General features: G+C 46.9%; 1 protein-coding gene across 1 annotated transcript; it reads left to right on the top strand.

Annotated features, from left to right (window-relative positions):
• Positions 1-24,595, top strand: LOC147608956 (uncharacterized). Its single transcript, XM_086788333.1, has 5 exons — positions 1-125; positions 3,473-3,661; positions 3,818-3,941; positions 23,787-24,017; positions 24,151-24,595. The coding sequence occupies exons 1-5, from the start codon at positions 31-33 to the stop codon at positions 24,223-24,225; spliced, it is 714 nt and encodes a 237-aa protein (XP_086644459.1). The 5' UTR covers positions 1-30; the 3' UTR covers positions 24,226-24,595.
• Positions 24,596-26,145: the final 1,550 nt, after the last annotated feature.

Here is a 26,145-nt window from a genome sequence, read left to right as displayed (position 1 = left end):
TATTTTGTAGCCAATAGGTTTTTAGTTTCCATGGTTTATTGTGCAGAAACTACGGAGTCTGAGAAAGGCCCACCTCACAACCTTGGATCTCTTTTACGTATTTTGACAATGTCTTTCAAGAAAAGGTAAGAACTTTGCATTCAATGCTTTCCAATGTGTGCACAAGTAAGGGTACTTAGCCTCAACAAATAGTCGCATGCGATGACTTTTAATCATGGTTGCCTGTCTCATTTTGACGGTATGTGGATGCCAGCTTTTGGGTGTTTGGTGACTGTCACCCGAGGTGCATCATCTATATTGTGAGGGAGGTCTTCAATGGGAACTTGTGGAAAAAATATACTATAGCAATATATTCATATCTATCTATCCATACTATAGCAATATATTCTTTATTACTATCTTTCCTCCTCTTTCTATCAGCTGTTTGGCCTAAAAGCTTGATCTGTGAGAATGGGTGAGGGCTAAAATCTAACAACCAACGTTCCAAAGCCCGTGAAATGAATAAGAAAATGTTGGTATCAATTGACCATGAACAACCAATAGTCACACATCAAAACCAACTCAAAATTCAGTCCATAGAAGAGGTCTAAGGCATCCTGTAAATGCTATTGCAACAAAGATGTGCTATATTTAGTGACTTCCTACGTAGCAGATGCTAAAAAAGGCACTGTGTTCTTGTGGTGGGGTTAGAAGATATGCTCCTTTGCCAAACCCTCAAGCTTACTGTGTCTGGACAGAATAGGGTTACAAAGCTGACGAATAATCTCATCTTTTGAGGGCCTACAGGGTGAACCCTCAACATAATATATTGATGATGCTCATCTGTCCTGGTTGACTATGTGATCGTCTGTGGGCTATAGATGTGGCTCCATGGGATGCTGCAGGAATTTTTCTTTTTGGATCCGGAATAAAAATCCTTCTGTTAGTTAAAAAACAAACAGCCATAGGCTAAATGTACACGCTCAGAACCCTCCAAAGAGTGAAAGTAGGAACTGGGGAGGGTGGTTCCCTCCATGGCTGGCTGCTCTAGGAAAGAACCTACCTCATACAAGGGGTGCGTGGGGGGGGGGGGGGTTGGTGTTGTTGGGGAAGAGAAATGAAGGCAGCCTGTAATGTCAGGTAATCTTGCTGCCGCGATCAGAGAGAAAGGGAACCCAAGCCCATATGCCCATAATATTTCAAGCCGGAATATGTAAGCCTAAATCTGGCAAGTCTGCAATTCTGCAAGCCCACAATTTTGCAATCCCAGATTCCCACAAGCTTGTGGAAGTCTGCAAGTCCGCAAGTCCCACAAGCTTGTGGAAGTCCGCAAGTCCGCAAGCCCACAATCTGACAAGCATTGGATAAGCCGATAAGCTTGCAAGCCAATAAGGCGGCAAGCCTGTACGCCGGTAACCCTGCAAGTCCGCAAGTCCGCATGTCACTGTGTGGAAAAGTGCATCTACCATGAGGGGGGCTGCCCCACACTCTGCCAAGATGACAGGGTGTAGTATTGATGGTTTGCTCCAGATAATTCTGGAAAACATCATAATCTGAACCTCTCAATCCTCCAATTCTACTCACTGAGGTTTGGCCCCCAGAAAGGGGCTCCATGTATCCCCAAGTAAATGTAAGATGTAACTGTATCCGCTAGATCTTGCATGTAGGTGAAATGATGTCTAGATGCGATTGAGTGAAGAGGTGTTAAAGGTCATCACCTTGGTCTTCCCAAGGCTAACCGTAAGATCGCACTGCTCAAGCCTCACAATAGGTGTGACATGCATCCAGGTGCCTCTAGAGTCCCTCAGCTGAGTCTGAAATAAGCACTATATCATGTGCATATAGCAAGAGGGGGGACCAACGTGCTTGCTAGAGGCTGCCTATTCTGTCAATGAAGTTGGAGAGCTTATCGATGTAGAGGAAAATAGAGTCGGAGAAAGAGGGCTGCCTTGTTTGTCCCCAATAGTGCTGGTGACTTTGGTGACATACTTCCTAGAGCTTTGGCCTGGCCAGTAAAACTGACCCATCTTCTTCTCCATGCTTCCTTCCCAAAGCTACAAGATGCACCAACCCAACTTCAAGCTATCATGCTAGCAAACATCCACACACCCTAATGCAGGTTAAGGTGGCAAGGACGGAGGATGAGTTCTTCCTCAAAAGATGAGCCATCTTGATGCTTTTAAATTCCCACAGTCAAGATGTGAATGTTTCTAAAGCTGCAAGACTTATGGGGATCCATAGACGGAACATCTACACAGCAATGTCTTGCTTATCTAATGAAGAGGATGGGATTGCCACTATCCACATGCCACACAATCATGTGGCCTGGCTCTTTCACACAAGAGCTCCAGGACCTTGTTGTCCCACAATCTGACAAGCATCGGATAAGCCAATAAGCTTGCAAGCCAATAGGCGGCAAGCCTGGAATCTCATGTCTGCAGCACTTCTCATAGCTGGGAGCACGTGTTACAATGTAGAAAAACCCCAAGCTGCAGTGGGAGGTGCTTGAAGAATGATTGTGAAAGCCAGCACAAACTTGGCACATGCAACTGCCCTCTTGCAGGCAACGTAAAGGAGGGGAGAGAAAGAACGCGAGAGGCCAGTGAAGAGAGAGAAGGGAAAGGGGCAGCGAGAGAAATCAAGTAAGTTCGAAGAGACAGAAAGAGGCACTTCAAAGAGAGAGAAAGAGGCGGCAAAACCCTAAAAAACTGACTTGCAATAGCAGTGAAACCCTGAGTGAGAGAGAGAGAGAGAGAGAGAGAGAGAGAGAGAGAGAGAGAGAGAGCTCTAAAGAAAAGCAAGCATTCTCGGCAATGTGTGTGTGCAGGTGAGTACTCAGGTTGAAAAGATTGCCGTGTGAACTGAGAGTTGTGTACTCGGTGCAATTCGCTGACCTGAACGACCCTAAGCCAGCAGCCGAAACCCTAAAACGCAGCCATGATGACCTACGAAACCCTAAAACAAACCCATGATGACCTAGGGAACCCTAAAAACACTAGACGAAATCCTAAAAATGCAGTCTCCTGAGCAGCGAAAACCCTAAAAATGCAGACACGATGACCTGCGAAAGCCTAAAACACACCCATGATGACCTAGAGAACCCTAAAAACAGTAGAGGAAACCCTAGAAATGCAGTCTCCTGAGCAACAAAAACCCTAAAAATGCAAACATGATGACCTGCAGAACCCTAAAACAGAAAAACGAGAGAGAGAGAGAAATGAAATGATATATTAACGTCTCTAAGAGGCCATAATGGCCTATGAGACCAAAACTGAGAGTACATCTGAAGTTGGTGTCTCATCAAAGAGAACAACTAAATGAGACTGAAAGTACAATAAACTGATTGTCTTGTGGAATAGCTAGTCTAATAAAAGCAAGCAGTGACCTTAGGTGTCTAGGCTTTTTATCTACTGTACATAGCCTTGATGGTCTATTTCATAAGCTTATCAGATTTATCAGTTGGTAACTTTTGTGTATCTTTTTTGCTATGAAGACACTTGCATCAGGCTTTTTCAAGAGCAGATGCTGAAAATCTTGTGGTGCTGATAGCATCTCTTTCATTGGATCGGAGTCTTTTGGGCTTTGGTATCTTGGTACAAGAATGTTTGAATTCCATCCTCAACTCTCTCCCGGAGGATGAATGGGTGCACTCATGTCAAAGAATAGCGACGAATATGACAAGGTAAGAGATCTACAAATATTTACATCCAACCATTGGCTTGTTTCATGCAATTGAAGTTGATGTCAGAAATGCTCATGGTTTGAATGGAGATTCTGGCAACTTGTTTAAAACAGTGAGAGCATCCAACTTATTATTTCATTTGGATGATTGGTGTAGGAATGACAGGCAGGTGGTAAACTGCCTGAAGTTGACACACAGTTTGCATAGTAGAGAGGTTCGGATGAAGAGCCTTCAAAGCTTAGTAGCTCTTCATTTTTTCTCTAAGTTTGCAAATGAAAAGGTAAGGCATCTATCAGTCTATGTTGGGAAACCAAAGCTTAAGCTGTTGGCATGCATGCAATATTTATGGAGGAAAGTGATGATGGTTTAAAGTAGAGTACAGTTTTTATGAGAGAGGCGTCTTAGGTTGGATAGAGACAATGCTGTTTACCCAAGCTATATGGTTATGAGAAGCCAGATCTACATTGCCGAATCCAATTGATTCTTTGTCATCTTACTTGTTGAGGATGCCAACAAGCACCTACTGTTGTGCGTGGATCTCTGCGAGCACCCCCCCACCTGTGTTCTGCACTGCCCGCGCCTCTTCCCGCCTTCGCCTTCCCCAGCCCCCGGCCCCCTGCGCACCCCCCCCCCCCTTCCCTCTTTCTCTTCCCTCCTTCCACCCCCTCCCATATCTCTCCCTTCCTCGCTTTCCTCCTCCATAGACTCTCCGCTTACCTCCGGCTTCTTCGCCCCTTCCGTCTTCTTCCGGCAGCCTTCTCAGTTCTTGGGCATTCTCCATTTGGCAAGTCTCAGCCTATTCTGGTCTTCACCCTTAGGAGGACTCCATGGCAGCTGCTTCGTCATCCCCGACCGAGGCCGCCGTTAATTGCTTATCCTTCTTTGAAGTGGACCTTCAGCTTCTCACTTACGACTGTTGCATCATTAGAGGCCTCCACTTTGGTATGCAAGATTGTCGGTAGCTGCCTTTCGTGCGGACAACTTAGAGATCTTCTGTAGGCTAGCCTCCTTGGTGGGCCTGCAAAGATCATAGACATTCGTCCTTTGCGGTGTGGCTACTACCAGGTTGAATTCGACTTGCCAGCTACGTCAGATCAAGTCATGCAACTGAGCCCTGTTGCATTGCATATGGCCCAGGCCTTCTCTGTGCAGTGGCAACACGGCTTTGACCTTGCGTCCGACCCTTTGGCTTGCATGTCAGGCTTCCCAGTGACAGTCTCCTTCCGAGGCCTAAGGAAGGAATACCTTCCTTTTCTCCTGGTGATTGGTGGAGCCATTGGGAGAGTGATGGAATCCCCCCCCCCTCCCACTGCCGCTTCGTTCCTCGCACGGGCGGCCGGGGTTCCATCCCTTCGCATCTGTATTACCTCGCCAGAGACAGTGCCTCATGTCATATCTATTCCATGCCTTTGGGGCTACCCCATGATCCATTATTCAGCAAGTGGAGTAGTCAGGCCTTCTTGGCCAGTGTTTAATTTGCAAGCAGATGGGCCAGCTAGAGCTTGCTCTCAGCGCCAGTCTAGGAGACCGCCTCCGGTGGTTCCTCCCCCGGTCCCGTTGAGAGGTAGGCTCTCAGGTAGTCGAGCACCAGGACCCAACTGTAGACGACTCTACTGCCGGAGAGTGGCAGACCATTGGCCGGTGCTAGGGCCGTTAGCTGACTACCGGAACTAAGCGGCACCACTGCACGTGTCAGGCTGGCAGAATACAGGAGGATTCGGTTCTGTCAAAGAACTGTTTCGAGCATTTATCGCAGCACCCATCCGTGGGCGATGGGCCCTCTCTAGTCACTGCAAGGGTCCCTCTGGCCCCCTTGGTGTGGCAGCCGATATCCCGCCGAGACGACTCCTATGGTTCTCAGTTTCCAATGAGGCCAGTTGGCCCCACTGAACCCCCGACAAGCCCCTCACAGCACCCTTTCTCTCCCATGGATCACTCCCAACCGCTCCCACCCCCCTCTTCTCCGCCTCCCCACCCCCCTCCGCCTCCTCACCTTCCATCCTTGCGTTCGACTCTCACCGCAGCAGTCCCCCCCTGCCCCACCCTCTTCCTCTGAGCTCGCTCTCCCCCCTCCCTCCGCCTCTCCAGAGCACTCGTGCTGCCCCCTGCAGTGCCCGACACGGAGCGGAGGCAGTTGGTGAGCTCCGTCCGGCGCTCAATTCATCAATTCTCGGAGCCGGTAGGGATGACCATCGCCGCTTTCCCGGTGAGGGCTCTTCTGCCAGAGTCCCCAGGTGCATCCCCCCCAGGATCTTGGGACTACCTGTGGTGGATTACAATTTCTTTTGATCGTGGAAGGAACTGCTATTGTTGAGAAGACAGTGGCTCCCATTCGGATCTGTGTGGTATTTCAAAATTTCATAGAAAGTGGTGCGATGATCTTCTCCTTCCCCTTGAGTGCAGCCCTAGGGATGGAGTGGGATTTAGAGTTGGTGACTGTCGCCATCCAGGGGTAGGCAGTAGAGCTCTCACACCATCTTCATGATCTTCGTATCACTGACGTGCTCACCCACCTTTGGCCCCTGGCTAGGATGGAGCTGGGAGGCTCAGGCCATAGAGATCAAGACGGAGAGGTGGTGTTCTCTAACCTAGAGGTGTTGCTCTTTGTGATCCTTCATATTTCAATTGCAGTACCCCTCTCCCCCTCTTACAGATACCTCCATTGTGATCAATGGAGTTGAGAGTATGCCTACTCTCGCGCTTGGATAGAGTGGCGACACATGGAGTATAGGATCCACGCCCACTTGGCGCACCTTCGCCCCAGGATTGATTGCGATTATTCCCCATCCAAACCCACACCCAAGACTCTTCGACTGGAGGGTAGTTCCGATAGTTTTGCCCCCCACAGAGATTGATATGCGGATAGTCTCATGGAACAGTCAGGGTTTAGGGGGGCCTCAGTGCTTTCAAAGGCGAGGCGTCCTCAGAGGAGAGCTTCATAGAGCTACAATTGGGGGACCCATCGACATTCTTTTCCTCCAGGAGCATCATCTTTTTGAGGGGCGTACCCGTCGTTGCGGAGAAGATTTCATCAGGCAGGAGTCACACTTTTTGGTCTCCTTCTTTCGGTCCCTCGGGGACACAGAGAGGAGTTTGTATTTTTGTTAGCGAGTAGCTCCCGCCGACACTGACAGGCTCGGGTGTCATAGTCTCTGGGGGCGAGCGTAGTGGGTTACCATTATGATTGGAGAGGACTGCGTGGGCTTCCTCAATGTTTACACCCCAAATGCTGCAGTAAGTAGAGCCATCCTCTAGAGCACAGTCCGTCAGGCCCTTCCTCAGGCTGACTTTTGGTGCATGGGTGGAGACTTTAACATGATAAGAGTCAGCAGAGGACAGACTTGGAGGAGGCATGGCTACAGTCTCAGGCACATAGTACTCTGCATCGGAGGAGTTGATCGTGGCACTCATGGGATAAAACGCTTGGTATCTTCCAGAGTTTGGGCACAGTCTTGGGAGCCTGTGCTTCTCGCAGTCCGATAGGAGGAGCATCGGGTCCAACCTCTCTTGACTTGACAGGTTCTATGTGGATGAGTGGGCTTGCGGTTGCGGGGGCATGGTCGGCATCTTAGCGGGGCACCACTTTTTCTGATCATGCTTCGGTTATTCTGTCCTTAGGCAGGACATGCATGTGAGCACTAGGATTCTCGACAGCCTCATACAGATACCTGAGATGTGTAGCAAGGTAGAGCAGATATGGGCGGGATTGGATTTATCTCAGGTCCTGTTGGGAGTACCTTGGATGTGGGCCTTGGTGAGATCGGTAGATTTTTGTAGGAGGCAACACAGAGCAGATTGGAGGGATTTCGTGAGCAGGAGAGGAGCCTCAGGAGGAGTCTTGCCTGTCTCCAGTGGCTTCAGGAAAGTCCCCCCCCCACCCCCCCCCCCCCCCCCCCCCCCCGATAGTCCGTGGATTGAGAGTTAGCTTGTTGCCGCCCATACGGAGATCAGATCCATCGAGGAGAGGAGGATGGAGTAGAGGTACCACGCTAGAGCTTCCTTTTGGACCCAGGCCTGAGATAGTCACGGGGGGCTTCTTTGAGATTGTGGGCTCCCATAGGCGGAGAGATGCTATTCGCAAGCTGTGAGGCCAAGATGGAGCTATTGTTTCTGAAACCCCCCCCCCCCCCCCCCCCCCCTTCCATGTGAGAGCCATTGCCACAGATTTTTTTCGATCCCTCCTCACATGGGCGTCCCATTATCCCCACAGGTGATGGATACGCGCAAGAGGGTATGGTGGTACATGAGAGAGGTGGTTCCTCTTGCTCTACGGTCCTTCTTATTGACTCCCTTCATAGTGGAGGAGCTGGCGGAGGCATTGACGGCTCTCCCTAGGGCAATGTTGCTAGGCGTTTCTAAAACGGTAGGTATGAAACGGGTTTCATACGTTTTAAAACGTTTCATAAAAGGTAAGAAACGGGTACAAAAAGGTTTCATACAAAATAGAAAAAGCATGTATATTTTTAACTTGAAATATACAAAAGAAAAAACAGTTGACATAACTTATAAGAGACCACATTGAATTTATTTCAATAAAAACAAAATACCTGTAAGATATGATGATATCACAAATCACGTGGGTGATGACTAAACAGAAATCAAAAGGATCACCACGTGGGTGATGAGTCATGACTCAAAATCCAAGATCAAAATAAATAACATGTCCAAAGTTCAAACTAAATAACATGTTCAAATAAAATGATGCTGGCAGTAGGTACATAAAGTCCAGAGTTCATTATGGACTTTTCTATGAGGCTGGTATAGAGATACAACTACATGGGTACATAGATTCTGATGGGGATGGTAGTGCTACAGACAAGAGATCTACCAGTATTTTTATGTTCTCATTTGGGAGTGCTGCTATGAGTTGGAGTAGAAAGAAGCAACCAATAGTTGCCTTATGGAGTACAGAGGCGTGGAGCCATGATCTCCTCATAGAGCATAGAATAGATGTCTCTCTCCTCCTGAGGAATGTTAGGAATCTCCTTGCACTTCATGATATCAATCTTATTTGGATTCACTTGGCGAGGCTCAATGGGATGACCCTTTTGCTCTAGCAATCGGAGATTGCAATGACAAAAGACAAGCCTCTCCAATTGTGCTGTGGAGAGTCTGTTTCTCTTTTTCGTGTGAAAAAGAGTCCATGTACTCCAGTTCCTCTCACAAGGCCTTGAACTGCAATCCAGGGAGAGAACTCTCAATGCAATCCGTCTCTACATGGTACAAAAAAGATTGTTAAGTTAGAGTAAAAAAGAGAGTAGCATTTGAATATAGATTTTGAAAGAATAGGAGACAAAGATACAAGATTCAAGAATCAAGAAACTTACCAAGTTGGGTGTCCCAATACCGTATTTCTCCCACCAAGACACTAGCTCCAACTGTGTCTCCTTGAGCAATGTAGTAGCTCGCCCAAACATATGGCTACTGTTGCGGTAAATGTCTGTGAGTCGAAGGACACTATACATGGGTTGAAGGGCCTTCACAAGTCCCTCTGCATCCGGCCACCAAGTATCTCTCATGACCATACGAGAGAATGCTATAGACTTGGGCTCATCCTTGTCCTCCCATGCTGTCCATTCATGACAGACAACAGTGCGCAATAAGCCATGTCGCACTCTCACTAGTCTCTCCACCACAATAAACATATATGCAAACCGAGTTTTGGAGGGCTTTAGAAGCTCAAGATTACTATTGGCCCTGTACATGCTCAAAAACTTTGGCCTCTTTGTGACAAAGTTCACCATGCTAGATGCAGCTGAAAATATATGGCTCACCCAATCAAGCTTCCCCACATCCTCAATCATCAAGTCAAGGTTGTGTGCTGCACAAGGTGTCCACACAATCTTGGGGAACTCCTCCTCTAACATCCTGCCCATGGATACACAATTGGACCCATTGTCCGTGATCACCTGCACAATGTTATTGGGGCCAATTTCATGGATTGCCTGGCGCATGTGGAAACTCCCTTGTAACCACTGTCCCTGGCACCGATGCATCTATGGCACGAATGAACATTGTGCCTTTGCAGGAGGACACAAGAATGTTGTACACATTTCTCTTCTGCACATCTGTCCATCTATCACAAAGCAAAGTACAACCATACTTTGCCCAAGTGGCCTTGCGAGGCTCCATCTCCACAGCCAGTTTGTGACAAATGTGCCTTCAGCCTGGTGACATTGCCATGGTGCTTATCAGCACAAAAGTTGCATTTCCACTTTCTGGAGCCCGAGCCACCATATCTAGACTCGAAGGTGACATTGTTCCAAAGAGAATCACCTATTCGAGGCATCCTACAAGGCGGGGATAAATGCAGATTGTTGGCCCTGCAAGTGCGACACATAACATAAAGTAATCTCATTTTATGATTCATGAATTTAACTGTCATCTTGGCCAACAATAGAGCAAGGGGAAGAGGAGGTAGGTAGCCTTAGGCCTCAATAGAGCAAGGGGAGGAAGATATGCCATAAATATTGATGGAAGAGAACAAAACGTGCTACTTTGTGAGCTATGCAGAGAAAACCAACATAAAGCAAAACATGACATTACCCCTTTAGAAGATCTCCACAAGGCCCAAGGACACCAAGGAGCAGGCGGGCTAACACGGGCGTTGATTCGATGGCAAGTTGGCACACAAAACGGCAAAAAAGTACAGGTGGCTGCCATTGGGAAACGCGCATAGAAAAGGTACGAAACAATGTGATGTGATGGGCTGTAGGGTATTAAAATATTCAGGATGAATAAAAAACGCGTCTCGTATAGGACGAAACGTTTTGAAACGTTTCGTACGTTTCAAAGCTGTACGAAACGCGTTTCTATGCAATATTGCCCCAGGGGCAAATGCCCACGGGGCGGACGGGGTTCCAATTTCTTTCTTTCTTTGCCATTGGGATCTAATGGAAGGCGGCCTTCGAGCAGCCTTCAATGAGATTATGATCACAGGTGCCATGCCAGAGAGGCTTTCAGAGGGTTTGATACACTTGATTCCTAAGGAGGGTGGTGACAGATTGGAGATCCGACAGTGGAGACCCATCACCCTTCTTGGGACCGCCTACAAGATCTTGGCCAAGGCCATCGGTCGGAGACTTCAACCTTTCCTCCTTGACTTGATCCATGACAACTCAGATAGGATTTGTTCAGGATCGAAGCATTCTAGACAACATCTTCACTTTTTGGGAGGCGACAACTTCGGCCAGGCTCTGGTAGCAGGGCCTCATAGTGCTCCTCCTAGACTTTGAGAAAGCTTATGATAGGGTTGATTGGAGCTTTCTGGAGGGCACGATGCACCGGATGGGGTTCCCAGTGGAGTGGATCCGTGGTGTTTCAGGACTTTACTCAACCTCTCACAGCCAGGTTTTAATTCAGGGAGCCTGAGGCGACGGATTCTCCCTTTCTCGCTCGGTTCGGCAGGGCTGTGCACTAGCACCTTACCTTTTCCTATTCGTCACCGAGGCCATGAGCAGTTTCCTCTCCACTTAGGAGATGGACTCCAGGGATTGCGTCTCCCCCTCCGTGCTGAGGAGGAGCTGTTGGACTCAGAGTTTGCAGATGACACAACATCATACCTATTCAGAGATGTGGGGAATCTCCAGAGATTCACTTAGGCGATTGAGATCTTTTGTCGCGCATCAGGAGTGCAGACCAACTGGCACAAGTCGTGTGGTTTTCTGGGTAGGCTTTGCACCCGCCTTGACTTGGCGCCCAGTTGAGGCTTTCTAGGGGATCCCGAAGGGCACACCAGTCCACTATCTGGGATGCCACGTGGGCATCGATATCTCTCTGGAGCAGCGGCTCGCGCCTCTTCTTCTGAGCATTCGGAAGAAGCTTTTGTATTGGGGCTCTACAAGGCTATCCTTAGCTAGTCAAGTCCTTGCCACCATGTGGTACATTACTTCTTGTTGGGCCTTCTCTCGAGCATGCATTGGTCAGGTACAACGGTTGATCTGGAACTTCTTGTGGGCTTGCAGTGATGGGAGGCCTGCCCGGGCCAAGGTGGTGTGGAGAGTGATCATTCAGCCACGATGCAGAGGGGTCATAGGCATCATTGACCCCACCATTCAAAGCCACGCCTTGCTGGGCAAACTGATTGTTAGAGGACGACTTCTTGGTGGTGAGCCTTGGAAGAACTTCCTCTTGGCTTGAATTTCAGCTTGTACCCCGAACTTGGGGGCCCTTGGCTGTAGAGCACTAGATGGATCTTCACTGAGATGTGGGCATCCCCATGGCAGATTAGAGAGATCAGAGCCCCCTTTGGAGGATTACAGTGCACCTTACACCAGACTGAGTGGGTCATACAATAGGGCATGCGTCTAGGGCATGCCCTAAGAAACCCCTTGCCTAGACCACACGACTGCGTTTGTGGTGAGCTAGGCTCCCACATAGACCACCCAGGATGCCTCTAGTTCTTTAAATCCCATGGTTGGGGCCATTGTTAGCCGGGAGCTTGAAGGTAAGTAGATGGTCATCCAAGACCAGGAGCATGAGCGCAATGAGTTTCTCAAGACCTTTGGCTACATAGAGGAGTCATGTTGTTTGACAGTGGTAGCACGGAGGATGTGATCATAGAACAAGCTGCTCGGCGGGCGTGCTTCCCACTAACTTCGGTGGACAAACAGGTTGAGGGATTTAGCACAAGCATGAGTATGAGTATCAAGTTTGAGGCTCAGAGTGCTAAGTTAGTCATCCAAGGCACAAAATTTGTGCGAGATTTCATGGTTGTCTCTCTTACAGGAGCAAACATAATCTTAGGGATTCAGTGGTTTCACAAATTTCACCCCCATATTGATCGAGAAAAACACACTTGTTGGATTTTCCGGAATGTGTCCAAAGCTCGGTCATCATCAAATGAACTAGGTATTCCTAACTTTCTTCTCATCAGCCACATGCAGGCTAAAACGAGAACTGAGGAAAGGTGCACATGATGCATTGATCTATGTTCAGACCACCTAGACCATTACCAGTGCTTCAAAGAAGTACTAGGCTCTACATGACCGATTTCAGAGGATTTTCCTTGAGAACAATCTCCCTCCCAACTCCTCCCGTCTAGACCAGAGGATTACAAAATCTCCTTCCAGGTTCGGATCCCCTGAATAAGTTTTTGTATCGCCTATTTAAGGCTATGGAATTGGAGTTGGACCGCCAACTCCAAGAATTGTTGCAATTAGAATTCATACATTCTAGTGTATCTCCTTTTGCAGCATTGATCCTTTTTGTCAAGAAAACGAATGGATCTTCCAGACTTAATGTGGATTATTGTGCTCTGAAGAAGCTGACTGTTAAAAGGGACAATCTTCATCCCAAGCTCCCCCCGTTTAGACCTGAGGATCACAAAATTGATCCCCTTCCAGGCTTGGATCCCTAAGTAAGTTTCCGTATCGCCTGTTTAAGGCTATGGAATCGGAGTTTGATAGCCAACTCCAAGAATTGTTGCAATCAGGATTCATACATTCGAGTGTATTTCCTTTTGCAGCACCGATACTTTTTGTCCAAAAAAAGGATGGATCTTCCAGACTTTGTGTGGATTATCGTGCTCTGAACAAGGTGACAATTAAGAGCAAGTTCTTGATGCCTTGGATCGACTATATCCTAGAAAGGCTAAATGGAGCCAAGGTGTTTTTCGAAGCTTGACCTAAAAAGTGGATACCATCAAGTACGGATTGTCCAAGGGGACATCCCCAAGATAGCCTTGTGCATTGAACGGGCCCACTACGAGTTTGCGGTCATGCCTTACGGCCCGAGTCTAGCAACCTATAGGAAGAGCTAGAATTGGTTCTGCAAAAATATGAAGGTGAGAGACCTGAAGGGCTAGTCCCCCACCTCCTCCTTATGTGGCATGGCGATCGTGGCCTCAGTGGCCCAGGCAACTCTGCCCAACGTAACACTACGGGCGGGGGCCCAATCCATAGTGAAAATGCATAGGATTCTTTGCCAAACTTGTTGAGCCTTCGGGCAATCCCAAAGACAATGACGCTAGGACTCCAATGGCCAACCAAGTGCCAACTGCCACATGAAAAGAGTGGTCTTCCATGGCTGAAAACTGACAGAAAGTGCAACGGGAGGCCTTGGGACTACTAGTGTCGTGCTACTGTTGGAGTGCCCTCCACCTATGACATTGGAATCCTATGGCCCAACCGTGCAATGTAAGAAGAAAAGGGGGTGCCAGAGCAGGCATCATGCCATGTCCACTCTCCCGGGTCCCATTGGAGACTCGTAAGAGGTCGGCCCCTCCCAAATCCATAACCGCCAGAGTCTCTCTTTGGCCACCTTGGCCGGTGGAGGGTCGATGTGCCATTCATGTGCATGAAAACCAATCATCCTCACCCTCTGCAAGGTGCGTCCCGTGAAATCCTCTATGGGGGTCTGTACTCTCTCGTTTGCCATGAAGCCCAATAGAGAAGGTGAGTAATTATCTGCGCCATGAATTGCCAAGGGTATATTGGTGAACACTCCTAGCCAGTGTGGGGGAGGAGGGTCCGGTATCGAGGCGAGCCACTCTGGAGGGATGGAGGAGTCAAATGTCGAGGCTAAGTTTGTCTCTGCCCCGGATGTAAGCCAATCGCCAAGTGACCTAGTGGGGATCGTGTTCAAAGCTCCTCATGATACCACGTACTTGCATCTCTATGAAAATCCATCTCATGCTGAGGCCAAGGGCCTTTGAGGATCGGGGTGTAGGTGGAGATCTGAGCTAGGAGACGATGCCCAACCCTTTGATCACCTTGGCCCGGGCAGGTCCTATGTCTACTTGGGAGTTACTTTCACAGGACCGCGTTTCTCCCTGAAGGAGGCAGCAGCAGCTAGATTAGCTCGAGGGCATGCAACCTTGGGGACACTTGAGAGGCAGTGTGCACACATACAATTTCAGGAGCCGCGCACCAAATTGTGGCTATTTGATACGCTTGTCACATCGACCCTCCTGTACGGAGCTCCAATTTGGGGGCCCAGCATACATCACAGATCTTAGAGAGGGACGGATGAGGGATGAAGGCAAATGGAGAGACCACTGATTATGATGATTGTCCACATGATTTGGAGCAAATCATCAATACCACATGAGATTGTTCGGGCTGAGCTGGGTGCCGCACCAGTAGTGACCGAGGCCCTATTCCAGGCAAATACCTTGTTACAGTGGCTATGGGAGCTCCCTCAGCAGAGGTACTCCCGATTGGCATTGACCTCATCCATACAATTGGTAGAGGATGGAGATACTCATTGCTGGGACGCTTAGATGAGATCATGGTTTGACCTACATGGTTTGCGGATAGAGGCACTACCACCCTTTCAGTGCAGTATGGATTGTCCATTTTTGGATCTCACCCGCTCAGAGCGAAACCGCGTGATTAGGATGGATATCATCAGAGTGGACACAGAGAGGACATGGACTAGTACCCTTGAGCCCTTAGGCACGAAAATGGCTCATTACAAGAGCCATTTTCTACACCTCTCACCAGATGATTTTATCACCCGCCTGACGTACATGGATGTACACCTATCACATGGGATACGTTGTGCCATTGGACAGATCCGGACCTCATCACACCAACTGCGGATTGAGACAGGGCGATATGTGCATCAGATCTTGGATGACTGCATTTGTCAGCTATGCTACTAGGAGGGAGAGACAGAGGAGCACTACATTTGCCGATGTACAGTCTATTATGAGATCCGAGGGAGATATCACTGCCTCTTTCGAGAGGGTTCTGGGCCGTTACGCAAGGTCATGGAGTTTGAGGATCAGAGATTGCTGGGATTGTTTCTACTTGAGCTCAGGAGACACAGAGAGACCCTCTTGGCAGACAGGAGACCGAGCCATGATGTACCTAGACAGAGGACCGTGACAGATTTCTTCGGCACCGGCACCGGCACCGGCACCGGCACCGGCACCGGCACCGGCACCAGCAACCCAGCCCACACACCTCCTGATACCTCCTCCATTGGGCCATCAAGGCACCGACCACGCTCCCAGGGAGTCACCACTGATAGAGCAGTCATCTTATGTTGTGCTCGTCGGCCACGCGCACCAAGATCCCGACCACGGCATCCTCACCATCGCCAAATTAGAGCCATTATTGCTCGGCATCGGAGGTGCCTACTTTGCTTCTACGACCTCTCCATTCTAGACATCCCCATGGCGGAGATATTTGATCTAAGGAGAGGGCAACACTTCAACTGATTAGCATACATGGATCTACCTGATATACAATTTCCAGTATTTTCTACTAAGTATCATCTCGGAGTCCTACAATTCTGTTCTTATAACTGTAAGACAATCAGTTTATTGTACTTTTTTAGTCTCATTTAGTTGTTCTCTTTGATGAGACACCAACTTCAGATGTACTCTCAGTTTTGGTCTCATAGGCCATTATGGCCTCTTGAGACGTTAATATATCATTTCATTTCTCTCTATACACGAGAGACATGGATATCGCCTACACAGCCTCTTCCACCAAAGATGCTATACTACAGAGATCACTTCATGAGTATCACTGATGATGGGTTTATAGAGAGGCCTAGATACATGGAGGGCTTTTTACCACACGGCTCCTGAGTGGCTATTGGTCAGCTTAGAGTTTCATCACATCGATTGGAGATCGAGACTGGCAGAGCAGCACGGATCCCCCGAGAGGAGAGGGTATGCAGATTGTGCAGAGAGGAGGTGGAGATGCAGATGCAGAGCATATACAGCCATCAGAGAGAGATATCCCATTTTATTCAGAGAGCCACATTCCCTATGCCAGATCTTTGAGGCAGTAGACCAGTGCATACTGGAGAGATTCATTCTAGACATACAGCGTCACAGAGAGACATCATTACAGGCTCAGACAGCCCCAGAGGGGGGACGACAGACACAGATTACTACATTTTTTCAGAGATCCATCCCACTCCCAGCCCCTACACGGCAGGGAATTACTCTCCAGAGAGCAGAGACACTCAGAGCCCGCAGGAGACAGAGGACACCTGGCTTTCGGACACCACGCCTATACCAGAGAGAGATGACAGAGATCAGAGCTCAGTTTCACAGAGAGGGTGCGGAGCGACTGGCTTGCTTCAAATCACACCCAGGCATGTTCTTCAGGGAGCTGTGGACACCCCCTTCATTGATGTATACCATTTTATACCCCCAGTATGGTACAAGATGGAGCTAGCTAGGTTGCATATCATGATTGTATACTCCATGCATATAGCTTTGCATTCTCCTAGTAGTAGAGCTCCATCCCCTCCCCCACTCATTGTATTTATTGCACACCCAGATTCAGCTTTTTAGTTCAGTACTTTTTCATTTTGTTGGGATGACAGAGGATACCCCATACAGGTACACCGATTTGTCTCATAGGCCGAGTTCGGACTTTGGAAGACGTTAATAAAATCTTTCTTTCTTTCTCTCTCTCTCTCTCTCTCTCTCTCTCTCTCTCCCCCTCTCCCTCTCTCTCTCTCTCTCTCTCTCTCTCGTGCTTCTTCTTCTTCTTCTTCCTTCTTCCTTCCTTCTTCTTTCTTCTTCTTCTTATTCTTCTTCTTCCCTCCCTCTTCTTCCTTCCTTCCTTCTTCTTGTTCTTCCTCTTCTTCTTCTTCTTCTTCTTCTTCTTCCCTCTTCTTATTCTTCTTCTCCTTTCTTTCTTCATCTTCTTCTCCTCCTCTTCTATTCTTCCTCTTCATCCCCATATCATTCTCAGTTGAAAATTGAAATCTCCAATTTCTCCCAATTTGCAAACTCTAATTTCCCCCAATTATGGAATTACTCCCAAATTTTAGCCATTTCTCAAAATTGCCCCAATTTTGAGCAACTCCATCCACTAAGTGACAATGACAAGTTTTATCTTCTTACTACTTTAGTGTTGCTATAATGTTTAGGTTTGAAGCTAAAATTCTATATGAAAATATTAAAAACCTTTAAAAAAAACGACGTTTCTTATTTTGGCCCGAATTTTAGAAATGTTGCTTACGCGTTTCATACGTTTTTGTTTCTAACGTTTTATACGTTTTTGGTTGTTATGACCACATGGTGGTGAGAAGAACCTAGTTTGCCACCACAACCCGGCTAGTTAAGGAAAGCCTAGCAGAACTTCAGTATAACAGCTTCTTCCGAATGCTCAGAAGAAGAGGGGCTACTTGCTGCTCAAGGGAGATGTCAATGCCAACTTGGCATCCAAGATAACGAACTCGAGTGCCCCTCGAGACCCACTAAAAAGCCTTAATTGGATGCCAAGTTGGCTCAGGTGATGAGCCAACTCAAAATCCACACGACTTGTGCCAGTTGATCTGTGCTTTGGATGCATGACATAAAATCTCAATTGCCTCGGCAAATCTCTGGAGGTTCCCCTCGTCCCCTGAGAGGTATGCTGTCGTGTCATCGGCAAACTCGGAATCAAGCAGCTCCTCTTGCGTGTGGATGGGAAGACGCAGTCCGTGAAGCCCTGTCTCCTGGGCGGAGAGAAAACTACTTATGGCCTTGGTGACAAACATGAAGAGATAAGGTGCTAGAGGGCACCTTTGCCGGACCAAGCGAGAAAGCAGAAATCTGTCACCTGGACAAGAGCCGGTGTCAGGTGAAAATCTGAGAAGTGTTTTGGGTCTGTATACATATGGGATGCGTGGTGTGTGAATAAACTTTGCCCTGAATGCCCTGGCAAATGTACAGAGCGGGTGGTTTTGCAGTGAGTTGGTATATGCACGTGTTTTTTTTTGGGAGCATACGCTGGAGATCTGGAAGTTTTATTGCAGCAGTGTGGTGTGCGGGTGGTTGCTAAATGCAGGGCACCGACTGGACCTGATCGTATTTTGGTAAGTAGAGGTGCTGATGATTATGGCCGTAGGCAGCTCTTGTCATTTTTGGAAGTGTGGGCGCCGTTTGTTCAGGAAAAAAACAAGGAGAAGAAGGAGCCCTCTTAGTTGTGGCCATTAGTGAGGCTTTGGGAAAAAATAAAAAATATATATATAATAAATAGAGTGGCCAGCTGGAAGGGTGAACGTGGAAGTTCTTTGGACTGCCAGCGAGATCGTCTAGAGGTTGGCGAAGATTCGAAAGCTAGCCGCCTGGAGATAAAGCGAGAGTTGGGCTGGTGATTCGAAGCGGGAGCCAACGGAGAAGGTGGACTAGCGGCCTTGTACGAGAAGGATACCTGGCGGGTATGGTTGCAGCCAGAGAGGCGAGGAAAGGGCCGCGTTTGCCAAAGCGCTACAGCAAAGGATCCGCTTTCTTAAAAAGAGATTGACGAAACTGTGCTCTGATACCACCAACGGTACTCCCGAAGGTAGGAGGCATGTGCAACACCCTGTATCTGGCCTTCAGTAGCCCGAGGGGAGGTGAGATACTGTAGCACGCCAAACAATACAAAGCAGCAGCGGGATAAACAAATCACAGAACTTCACAAAAATAAACTCCAAAGAGAGAGAGTAAGAGAGGGGAGCGAGATTAGAACTTGTTGGCCCTGAAAGCCACGATCGATGCCCCCGCGGGTATTTCTTTATTAATTCAACAAGCCTACACAAGAGCCGATTCTCTTCTCGTTACTCTAGCCCTGTAGTAGGATGATTACAAAGTGACCCCATGGGTTCCTTTCATGCAAACTAGAGCAAGTTTGCTTTTCCCCAAAAGCTAAAACCCGAAAAGGAAAAAACATTCTCAATGGCTTTTTGTGGAAAAAGACCAACTCCTAGAAATTTCTCAAATGGCTTTGAATTTAAAGATGTCGTAAAAGCAAAAGTTTGAGAAAATAGGGTTTTCAGCTGCAGATTAGGGTTTCTTGAATTAGAATATATTTAGCCCACTTTGTGTATTGCTCTTGTCCCTCACATGCCCTTCTCCCATCATCCCACAAGCATCTTCCCTACCCTCACTTGCCTGTGCGTACAGCCCATGCTGAAACAGAATTAGGGTTAGGGTTTTGCTAAAGGGTTAAAGTTTCGTCCATGCATAGAAATAGGGTTTCAGCCATGTGTAAAAAAATAAAACTGTAACGTACACCCCTCTTAAAGAAAGGCAATCATCCTCAATTGTGCATAGATGATGGAATAGAGGCGTATCACAAAAACCCTCTCTTGTTCCACATCATTCCTGCAGTATGAAAAGGACTATCTGCCAAGTGGCCCTCCTCCATCCATTGCGCATCCACAAGATAACACGTAGTGATCTTACCTTTTACTTTACTTTTCTTTAGCTCCTTTTCCGAAGATCTCTTACCTTCGGCCTTCTCAAACCAAGGCATCCGTCTTAACAAGGTTGGTCTGCTGCCCTTCATAAACAGACTGAGCCCATCCATATTACTAGCAAATAATCCATAATTCTTTTCACCACACATATGACATATTCCAGTGTCCCATACCACCAGAATCCCTAACATATGAGATGCTTGCATACGCTCGGAATGGGTTCAAACTTCAGACATGTTGTTACCATGACCCAAGCAACCTGTTCATGCGCTGAAATTTACTTTTGACTCCCTTCAAACTTTGCATTTTGGTCAACCAGTCATGCTTTTTGACTTTGACCTTCTTGTTTAGACATCCCTCGACTTCATATGTCATTGCACCATCACTGTGCACCTTCATGTTTCTTTAGTTCATGGGCCCTTTTTGATCGCTTTTCCGCTTTTTCACAAGAAAAAGCAATTCTCTTCATGCCTTGTACTCTTCTTCGTCTCAGAAGTCTCCTCATCTTTGTCTTCGTTCCGCGATATGTTTGCCAAAGCGCTACAACAAGTGATCCGCCTTCTTAAAAAAGATCGACGACACTGTTCTCTGATACCATTGTAACCGGCCAACAGTACTCCCGAAGGTAGGAGAGGCACACGCAGCGCCCTGTATCCAGCCTTCAGTAGCTGGAGAGTAGGTGAGACACTGTAGCACGCCAAACAATACAAAGTAGCAGTGGAGTAAACAAATCACAGAACACAAAAATAAACTCCAAAGAGAGAGTAAGGGAGGGGAGTGAGATTGCTTCTGCAGAAGAGAAGTCGTTGGCCCCGAAAACCATGAATCGGCTGCCCACAAGTATTTATTTATTAATTCCACAAGCCTACACAAGAGCCGGTTCTTTTCTCGAGACTCTAGAGACTAGCCCTCTAGTAGGATGATTACAAAGTGACCTCATGGGTTCCTTTTATACAAACTAGAGCAAGTTTGCTCTTCCCTAAAACCTACAACTCAAAAAGCAACTTTAAAAGCACTTTTTTACACAAGAAGCACTCTCAATGGCTTTTTGCGGAACAAGTCAAACTTCTAAAAATTTCTCAAACGGCTTTGAATTTGAAGATGCCGTAAAAGTAAAAGTTGCTCCTCTCAGCAAGCTTTACGCAATGACACGAACAAATCTTCATTCTGATAACTTTTAGAAATTAGGGTTTTCAGCTGCAGATTAGGGTTTCCTGAATTAGCATATATTTAGCCCACTTTGTGTACTGCTCTTTTTCTCTTCTTCCCTCACATGCCCTTCTCCCATCAGCCCACTAGCATCTTTCCTACCCTCTCTTGCTGTGCAGCCCATGCTGGAACAGAACTAGGGTTAGGGTTTTGCTACAAGGTTACAGCTTCAGCCATGCATAGAATTAGGGTTTCAGTCATGTGTAAAAACATAAAATTGTAACACCTTCCATGAGATCCTAGTGACGTAGAAATAAGGAGAGTGGCCTCTCCTAGGCATTCGTTCCTAGGTAATGGCGTCATAGCCTCTACCAGCTCCTCAGATGTGAAGGGGACCGGAGGAAATTCCGTAGAGCGTGTGGGACCACCTTTCTTATATGCCACCAAACCTGCTCACATGCATCCAGCACCTGTGAGGAAATGGGGACATGCGAGAAGAGTGTTGAAGAAATTTGTGGCGATGGCTCTCACATGAGGGGGGGTCTGTAACAATGGATCCATCCTAGCCTCACAACCTGTGGATACCCTCTCTCTGCTTGTGTGGGCTTGCAATCTCAAAAAATTCTCCAGTGACCCTGTCTCATCCTGCATCCAAAAAGTGATTCTAGCATGGTATTTGTACTCCTCTATGGATCTAAGCTTTGTACGGGCGGCAACCAACTAACTTTCAATCTAGGGGCTATCTGGTGCACTCTCCTGAAGTCGTTGTAGAGAAGCAAGACCCTTGCGAATGCTCCTCTCCTGCTCTCGAAAGCCAACCAATCTGTTGTACGTTGCCTCTTGTAATAGACTACTAATCTCTCCAAGGCCTACATCCAAGGCACATGCGACAGCTCTTGAGTGAAATTCTAGCCTCTCTCAAATCCTCTCTATCTTGCTGCAAATATCAGGGTTCTGGATGAGGCTATCTAGGATTTGGGTGCTCAAATGTCTATCTTGCCTCCAAGGGTCATCCAAGGAGAGAATAACCGGTGCGTGATCGGAGAAAGTAGTGCCAGCCAAGATACCAATCATGCTACCACGACGACAAGCCTCCTCATCTACATAGAACCGATCTAATTTGGATAGGTTAGGGCCTGTACTCCTCTTGTCGGATCTGGAAAAACATAGACTCCAAGGACTGCGTCCAAACTCTGGAAGATGCCAAGGAACCTGTCCCTTGAGAGCCAAAATCAACTTCTCCCATGCCGGGTACTATATACTTGATATTGTACCATGCCACCTCCGAGTCCATCCTGTGCTGACTCTAGCATGTTAAAATCCCCACCCATACACCAGAAATCCACTTGCGGCAAGAACTGACAAATTGTACTCCGCAGGGTGGCTCTGCCTGTTGCAGCGTTCGGCGCGTATACATTCAGGAAACCCATAGTCCTCTCCAATCTTGATGGTCACCCACTGAGCTCGTCGAGTGACAATGGTGCCTGAGTCAACCACTGTGGGCAATAGCTGCTTATTGACGGAAATGCATACTCCACCTTGTGTCCCGGAGGGGCCAAAAGAGTGGGACCAGAAGGTGTGACTCATGTCCTGCAGGATCTTCCCGTAGTGGTGGCGGAAACATCCCTTTGAAAGATGGTGCTCCTGAATGAAGAGAATGTTAATGGAGCTCCTCTCTAAGGACACCATGCCTCTAAAAGCATTGCCAAACCTTGGATGTTCCATGAGACAATCCGCAAAACTAAGAGCGGTGGGAGGCGGAATTGTCTGATCTTCCCTCGACTCGCAGAGTCTTGGGTGTGGGTTTGATGGAGAGTAATCACTATCGGTCCTGTGGCAAAGTCGCCGCAGGACACCACCTCCCCCACCTCCATGTGTAACCACTTTGTTTGAGCCTTGGAGTATGCATACTTTGGACACCACCAGTCACAGTGTAGGTATCTGTAGGAGGGGGAAGTGGTACTGCCACTGAAACGTGAAGAAACACAAAAAGAAGCACCTCCAGGCTAGAGGACACCACCTCCCCCGCCTGGTCCCTAAGGCCCGAGCCACCCAACTCCATCCGAGGCAAAGGCTAGAGGTGGGTAAGCACATCAATGATATTCAGGTCATGCAAATGATGTGAGAGATCTATGGCCTGTCCCTGAATAGCGGTGGGGACACTGACTCCATGCTCCAACCCGTCCCCTATGCTGCACTCAGTGGGAAGGAGAAGATCATCGTGCCACTCTCTGGGGGATAACACCACACATGCGCGAATGGGAGAAGCACCGAAACATGAACAAATACAAAGAGAAGCACCTCCAGACTGGAGGACACCAGCCCCCCGTTGCTCTTTGTTTTCCAGCCTCAGAGCCCCACCTTTGGGCATTGCTTGACCCCAGCTAAATTTACAAACACTAACCTAATAGTAGACACCCTATTTCTGTAATTCAGGGCTCACAATGGTCTTTCTACCCTACTCTGCATGTTCATGTCCTCATGAAGCCATGACACCCTGTTCATTTGCTTGTGAAACCATGACACATGCATCTAAGCATGGATGCATGTGACGTTTTCCTGCCTATGGTTTACCAAAACAGAGATGCTGCATCAAATTTGGCTGATGAATGTTAGATGAAGAGCTGGTGGAACATGTGGATCAGTTCTCTGTATCTTGTTAAAGACGAGAGACTAAAAAAATACCAATTTTATGAAAGGGAACTGTTAATATATTCATGTTGAGACTTAAATAATAGTAGAGTAATGATTTTTCCAAGCTTGAACATGTGCAGCTTCAGAACTCACTTCTTGTATGTATTTTTGCTGAGGTAGATGTTAATCATTCCATTTGCAGGCGCTTTCTGGTGGAGTTTGGGAACTGTTGTCGGTATTCAGAAAGACCGATGTGAAGAGGACAGTTATCGATTTCGTGAGCCTGTATTACCAAATGTCTATGGCAGATATTTGGATGTGGTCGAACCCGGTTTTGAAAACCGACAAAGGCGCATTGGAGTCGTGGCTTCTTTTTTTAAAATCTTGCTCTTTCCAGATCTCTAGTACTGACTGGAGACCATACGCCACTAAGGTGACCAATTGGGTCATAATTTTGTCTTCATGGTGTGTAAATGCATGCATGCATGCACACACATGCACTCACTTGCACACTCACACACCCTCTCTTTAGAGCACTGCTAACAAATATTCTGGTGGGCTCACAGGTGCGCAACCGAGCTTCATATCTCTTACAAGTCTATCAATGTTACTATCAGGATGATGACTACGAAGAGTCCTGAGAAAGCCTTGGGGGTTTTGGAAAAGGCTGACTTGTGACTGTCATGGATTGTTTGTGTATAAGACTTGAGTCACTTCTAGAGCCAAGGGTCTTCCTCTTATGCAAAGTAGTCTCAAAATTTTTTTTTTTCCTCCCCATTCTTTAGAATGATTGGTAAAACCACACGCTCAACACTTTTTGTATTTTTTATTTATTTTTGGTTTTTAGCGAGTTCTAAATATTTTTTATCATAGGTGTTGGGGTTTGAAGTGACGCTCCCATCAAGCCAGTGGTACAATATGCCCCTTTGGTCCGGGCTGAACATAGAAAATACCTTCAATGTATTTAACCCTGTATGTATACAATGTGTATCGAAAAATAAGTTGTCCGCCTTTTGCATGCTCTTTTTTTATGGAATGGTGGGGGTGGGAGCAGCTATTTATATGTTTTATACTGATGTCGCAAAGGGCTGAAGGCTTACTTTCACGCACACGCGCGCGCGCGCACACACACACATGCACAGATGAGTGAGCCTTGGCAAGTTTGCTGTGTGTGTGTGAGACTTCATGCACTTTTAAAGCATAGCATATTGTCTATTCGTTCTTGCTCACCTCAAGAACCTGAATGAATGATATGTATCATCAGCCTAGCATAGATCAGTGAGCAAGTTTGCTTTGTGTATGTGTTAGACTTCATGCATATTAATGTATAACGTGATGTCTTTTTGTTCTTGCTTACCTCAGGAACCTGAAAGAACCTGAAAGAATGATATATGTTTTATACCGACATTGTGAAGGACTGAAGATTTATTTATGCATATGCACATGTGCTGGTTTATGTACCACCAGCCTTGCATAGATCATTGAGCCATGGCAAGTTTGCAGTGTGTATGTGTTAATACTTCATGCATTTATAAAGCATAGTGTGCTGTCTTTTCACTCTTGCTCACCCAAAGAACTTGAAAAAAATGATTACTTCAAGTTATTAATTCCGAGAAGAGGATGTAGGATACTTGCAATTAGTGGTACTTCAAGGTGAAATAAAGCAGATAACTACGTGTGCGTGTCTGAAAGAAAGATATGTTGACGTCTACAAGCCCTATGAGATCATGAATAGTACAATGATACCATGGGTATGCAGTGCCATAGAAAAAAGCTAGAAAAGAACGTGAAAACTGAAAACTGAAACATGACTCTATAAGCTTCCTGGTGGCAAATGTGGCTATGGTGAGGGCATGTCATGTCATCACGTAGAGAGAGAGAGAGAGAGAGAGAGAGAGAGAGAGAGAGAGAGAATGTACTAGTGTTGGTGTAGTAGTCACAATGATGAGAGTTGGGTTTGGTGGTTTAAAACTATGAAGAGTGTAAATTAAAGTGAAAGGTAAGTGTGCCACTGGTACCATAAGCTTGGTGGTTATATTTTTGAGTGCAAGAAGAAAATTAAAACTAAATATCAAGAGAAAAGTGGAAACCTTGCTGTATGGAACAAGATGTGCTTTCATGCTCACTCGTTAACCCCTCAAACAAGGATTATGTAATGCAAAATTACTTTTTTGCTCCCCTTTCTTTGTTAAAAAAAGTTGAAAGAGAAAAAGAGGTGACTTTTTAAGCTTTAAATCAATTTTTGTAAATGAAGGTATCAATTCAATTCTGTTGTAAACATGAGAGTGAACCAAGAGAGTTTACAACATTTCCTAATTTTGATCATGACATGCTCTAAATGTTAAAAGACTATCACTATGTCCACCTTTGCAAGGCACTCCACACATCAAAGGTAATGTTTGGAGACCATAATTATGTTAAGCTATTCAATTGAACGTTACTACCACACTTGGATACTCTTTTAACATTGAAATAAATGAGTAAATTTGTCTATAAGAACAAAATTGTGATCCCAAAATTATGAAATTATTGTTTGTCTAATCCTTCATATGAGTTGATAT

This window comes from Cibotium barometz, chromosome 52 (genome assembly GCF_041138505.1).
Source record: "Cibotium barometz isolate CiBa-2024 chromosome 52, ASM4113850v1, whole genome shotgun sequence".
Taxonomy (NCBI): domain Eukaryota; kingdom Viridiplantae; phylum Streptophyta; class Polypodiopsida; order Cyatheales; family Cibotiaceae; genus Cibotium; species Cibotium barometz.
The sequence above is the reverse complement of the archived record's forward strand: the minus strand, read 5'-3'. Positions and strand labels throughout refer to the sequence as shown.